Genomic DNA, 5,718 nt, shown 5'->3' with positions numbered 1-5,718 from the left:
GACTAAAGTTTGCCAATGAACACCGAGGCAAAAACCAGCACTTCTGGAACAATGTGCTCTGGACAGATGAGTCAAAGTTCGAGCTATTTGTCCACAGTACCAGAAGACATGTTTGGTGAAAATCAAAGACAGCATTTGACCACAAGAACCTGATACCAACTGTAAACCAAGGTGGTGGAAATATTATAGTTTGGGGCAGCTTAGCTGCATCAGGGCCTGGGCAGCTCACCATCATAGAATCCACTATGAATTCTTCATTGTACCAGAGGGTGCTTGAGGATAATTTGAGGCCATCTGTTGGAAAGTTGAAGCTAAACCGAAGGTGGACCTTGCAACATGACAATGACCCTAAACATACCAGTAAATCCACCAAGGAATGGCTGAAAAGAAAGAAATGGAGGGTTCTGGAATGCCCAAGTCAAAGCCTGGATGTAAATCCCATCGAGATGTTGTGGGGGGATTTGAAACGAGCTGTGCATGCAAGAAACCCCTCAAGCATCGCACAGCTGAAAGAATTCTGCATGGAGGAGTGGGCAAAACTTTCTCCCAGTCGATGTCAGAGACTGGAAGACAGTTATAAGAAATGCCTACTTGAGGTTGTTTCTGCCAAAGGGGGCAATACCACCTATTAGAGCCAAGGGTGTACTTACTTTTTCCACATGCGAAATTTGCATTTATGTTTATCTAAATTATACAATGGACTACAAAATGTAAATTTTTCATGATATTTGTTACATTTTTCAGCTTTATCTATCAATATTGTTGAAATGAAGATCAAATATCTTATTGCTGGTTTCACCCCGGTCTGTCTATCCGATTTGTGTTCATGAAGTCCATGTAGCGAGCTCATGGGCCAAAATTGAGCTCTCGAGAGCTGAGGTGATTTTAACCTGAGGATGCATCCCTCGAGGGGCCCCTGGTTGGTCTGAGGTGTGAAATATGGTGATGTTATCTTGTGGACAATTTGTGAATGGCTAGACAGACGTGCCTGGAAGGGGAAATTGTATCTACAACTCATGTGGGTTGTGTCTGAAGGCAAGGTTCGGGAGGAAGTGTGAAAAAGGTTTTAAAATGCTGATGGTAAAGGCAGGAAATAAAGGAAAATGGTTATGGACTGTTGTTTTTGAAGTGATAGTGGTTAGTTTGCACTGGGGAAAAGTGCACCAATGGATGGAAAGTGGATTTGGTTCAACAAAATTGTGCTAGGTTTCTACATGCAGGTAGATTCCGATCAAAGAGGTGATTGGGTGTTGGTGAGGATTGGATCACAGCTCTGCAGACCAGGTGAGCAGGACTCCACCAGGTATTTTGCCATCACATCAATTAAATTATTGCTCATAAGGGGAGTGTATAGGGCAATTTCCCCTAGGAAAATGTGTAAAGAAATGTGTTACTTTACATGGTTGACTCTAGGTTCTAGAACCTATAGTGGGGCAACTTAGCATAACAATTGTGCATTTTGTGAGGAAAGCACCAAATTTGGCACACTAGTAGACTATCATATTATTAAAAGATCTGGATATTGGGCCATCTCAGATTCAGAGATTTGATTTTTGCAAGATTTCGATTCGATTGGGATCGAAGAGAACACCTTCTTCATCTTCTGTACAGTGAAGTTGCCAGCCCTGAATTCTCTGGCTACATCTGGGTGCTTCATTGGGAGTGCAACCATGTCCCTCAGGTAAACAGGGACCCACCTGGCATAGTGTGGTGGTCTAAGGCATGGAACCATTGGACCAGTTCCGTCAGGGCATCAAGGTACATCGTGAATGAAGCCTGCTGCAGAGAACGAATGTAGACCAGTACCAACATCTCTAGTTCCAGCAGTTGCCCAGTACTGAAAGTTGGGAATGTCTTCTCCTCTCTGGTGACACCAGTCTTCGAACTCAGGCAGGTCTTCTGCATCATCAGCATATGTCATACAGTGGCGTTTATACGCACGGTGTTGCAGGATGTGCAGTGCCGCTGCAGTGATTTGATGAGGTCTTCTTGTGCGGGTGACGTGGGCAGCTCGCAGGAAGGAGTCGGCCGTCCCTGGCGTTGCAATCTCAGCTTGCAAATCTGCAAAATCTGCAAATCTTGCAAAAATCAAATCTCTGAATCTGAGATGGCCCAATATCCAGATCTTTTCATAATATGATAGCCTACGAGTGTGCCAAATTTGGTGCTTTCCTCACAAAATGCACAATTGTTATGCTATATTTAGCTTAGCTGCCGGACTACTAGGGCAAAATGCACAGGAGGGTGGAGTTAGTGATTGCGGACGGAAATTAGCTAGAGAACTTGGAGACGATTTCGTAATTTTCAGGAAATTTTTCATTGTTTTATACTGTTGTGAAATTTGTTTGTCCAGGGGACAGAAAGTGAGTATGTCCAGGTATTGATAGGATAAGTGTGAGGTTATCAAAGGAAGAATACCAGTTGATGTATTTTGATATTTAACTACCAGCTGCTAATAATGTGAATTGTGATATGGATCAATGTAAATAATTATTCTTACACTGGATGATGTGTGAGATGGGTTGGATAAAATTGTGCAATAAGGCAAGTATATAGGAAAATAAGGCAAGTATATAGTATATAGGAAAATTCAGATTTAATTTGCAGGAATGAGACGCTTCTGGGATGGAAGCAATACAGGATCATGTTTACAAATATTTGTGTTTACAAAAAATGATGTTTGCAATATAGGAAGACAACAAAGCAGGATGGAGAAAATGTGGTGAGTTTCTCCATTGACTGATTAATGATTGGGGGGATAATGGTTGGCAAATCATGTATCATCAGATGCGGGGAAGATGATGAAAGGGTGGTATTTTTGGAAATTGGTGAAAGTAAATATGGCATTTGAATTTCCAGACACGACGCAGGGAATGCGACTATAAATGGCCAACCATCTGAGAGATGAGGCTCGAAATATCATCAGATAAATAAATGCCAAGTGGAGGGTGGAGGGCTAGGAATTTGATCTGTGTGTGTCAGTAAAACTTGCAATACAGGTACAGGTGAACAGACCAGGGTGGGCCGAGAGCGGGAGGAAAATAAACGAGACGTCCCCATGTGCAAATTGCTGTCCCCAACCATAATCATGCGTCCGCAAAGGGGAAAGTCCGGGTTTGCCAACCCCCTGTTGGGCACAGTTCTCGGTGACCCCGAGCTCGCAGGATCGGCGTCAGTGGCTACGTTTGCATAGCGTTGAGCTGTGATCCCCAAAAATGCACGTCCCATTAGAATGCACGGTCTGGAAGAAAGAAGAGTACGCGTTCCATTAGGGTGCGCGGTCCAGGAAAAAGAAGAAGAGTACACGTTTCCAGTGCATGCACGTTAGTGGCCCACCACCCAACCGCGAGGTGCGGGCCTGGTTCTAATCCTGGGACGGTGAAAGTCTTTATTATTAATTATATGATTCCCTGTGTTATTTTGATTGATTTTTTTGATTTCATTTTTTTTAGTTTGATTTTCTTTCATTATTTTGTATAACCCTGGGACGGTGAGTTATGCCGACTTTAATTCGGCAATTTAAGTTTCATTATTATTTTTTCTGTAAATTACTCTGTTATTTTCTGCTGTAATTTGAGTTCGATTTCTGATTCATGATGTTATCGCCCGTTGTATAATTCTGAGACGGTGAGTTATGTCGACTTCAATTCGGCAATGTAATTTTCATTGTTAATCGGTCTGTGAGGTTCTGTGTTAATTTTCTGCTGTAATTTGAGTTTGATATTTGATTCATGATGTTATCGCCCGTTTGTATAATCCTGAGACGTTGAGCTATGACAAGTTTTAATTCGGCTATGTATCGTTTAAGAATCCTGTGATTTTTATCATTTCAGAATCCTGTGATTAGCCTGATTTTCCTGTGATTGTATCGTCTCATAAGCCTGTGATTTTCCTGTGATTTAGATCGTTGATTTTCCTGTGATTTTTTTATCGTTTAATATTCTGTGAAGTTTATCATCTCATAAGCCTGTGATTTTCCTGTGATTTTTACCGTTTAATATTCTGTGATGTTTATCGTCTCATAAGTCCCTTATATTTTCCTGTGATTTTGATTATAGTCTGGTAATGCCATTTTTGCAAAGAGTCCTGTAATGTTGATCCAATCCTTGATTTCCCGGTAGAGCACTGACTCAACAAACGAATGCATGCTCCGTTGGGTAAAATTTCCCCCGAATACAACAATATGGTAATTCTCCTTTTTCCTCTCTAGGTCTGGCTTGCTCATAAGGGGAGAAGGGGCCCATTGGGGGTACTTGGACTTCGCCCCCACTTTGCTGACCCCACTCCATGGTAGGTTAGGGTGTGGCCCCAGCCCAGTGCACGTGTCGAGGTGCTCTTGACGGAGATAGGAGGACCCTCTTCTCTTTCGTGTATCATCAGATGGCCAGCTCAGTGTCGTACAGCCATGCCCTCATCTCTGGTCCTACGTCTAAGAGGCCGGCCTCTGAAGGTGGTCTGTATAGGGGGCAGGTGGAAATCATGTGTTTGGCAGTCTGCTCAGGCTCGCCGCACTCGCACGCGGCACTGTCTGCCAGGCCCCACATCTTCAGCGATGATTTGAAGCGGCCGACCCCCCGTACGTAGACGGTTCAGCAAGATCCATTGCAGGCGTGGTAGATCTTTCCCCTTCGACACCACCTCCTGGGTCCCAGATGTAGCAATGGATGCGAGTGGGCCCAGCCGTTTCCCACACCTGCTTCCAAGATGCCGCCAGCCATGCGCTTCTAGACAAGTCCTCCAAGATAGAACTGAACATCTCTTGTGCCGCCTTGTTGTCGGGATGGTGGGACTTGAGTCTGCTTGGAGCTGCCACTATCGTTGTGGTGTTGTGCAGGATGTGCCAGTCGTGTTTCTGGGTGTTTCTTACCAGGGCGAGGGTAGCAGCCTCCCGTCGGAGGCCGGCCGGGGCAATTCCCGCTAGGACTGGCAGGTGGAATGCCGGGGTGGACTTCAAACAACCAGCTACAATGCGGAGGGCGTTGTTAATGGCAACATCAATCTTTCTCACGTGTGGGCTTCTGCTCCAGGCCGGGGCGCAGTATTCGGCTGCAGAGAAGACCAGGGCTTGCATGGATATTCATAGGGTCTTAGCGGAGGCTCCCCAGGATGTACCAGCGAGACGTCGGATAAGCGAGACCCTTGATGTCACCTTGGCCTCAGCTTCTTCTAGGTGTTGCTTGAAGGACAGTATCCGATCTCGGCGTACGCCGAGGTCCTTTGGGGCTTGCCGGAACTCCAAGCGTTTCTTGTCAACGAACACGCCCAGTTCCCTTTTTGCTTCTCTGGTGTTAAGATGGTATGCCGCTAACACTGTCTTACCAATGCTGAGCTGCAAACGCCACAGGAATATCCGACGCACCACCATGGTGAACCACGTAAATTGGGGGCAAATGCCAAGTACTCCCAATGGTGTCCCCCAGGGGGATCCAGGGTGATAACTAAAACTATCTATGATGTTATAGTAACAGATGGAGGAGGCAACGATTGGGGGGGAACCCTCATTCTACTGAGTATTGAGCCGCTGTGCCCTCCCAAGCCTCTTGAGGGCAGTCTAAGACCACATGTGACAACTCCATTTTTCCGCCAGAAAACCTCCCTGGGAGATCTGTCGGCCCCAAGGCCGGTGCATTGGATTGCGTGTACCCTCCAAACAGAAATATTGTGCCCTCTCTATGGCCTTGCCGCCCACGCAGGCTCCTCGCTGTCTGAGCCACCTCT

General features: G+C 45.6%; 1 protein-coding gene across 1 annotated transcript in view; it reads right to left on the bottom strand.

Moving 5' to 3' along the window:
* LOC137414489 (maternal embryonic leucine zipper kinase-like) overlaps nucleotides 1-5,365 on the bottom strand; it is a 72,497-nt gene extending 67,132 nt beyond the window's left edge. The window contains exon 1 of the mRNA XM_078771158.1: nucleotides 5,320-5,365. Within this exon, the coding sequence (XP_078627284.1) occupies nucleotides 5,320-5,365 (46 nt within the window). The remainder of the gene's footprint in view (nucleotides 1-5,319) is intronic.
* Nucleotides 5,366-5,718: the final 353 nt, after the last annotated feature.

This window comes from Myxine glutinosa, chromosome 1, assembly GCF_964187855.1.
Source record: "Myxine glutinosa chromosome 1, kmMyxGlut1.1, whole genome shotgun sequence".
Lineage (NCBI taxonomy): Eukaryota > Metazoa > Chordata > Myxini > Myxiniformes > Myxinidae > Myxine > Myxine glutinosa.
Note: the sequence above shows the minus strand (reverse complement) of the source record. Positions and strands in the feature narration are given on the sequence as shown.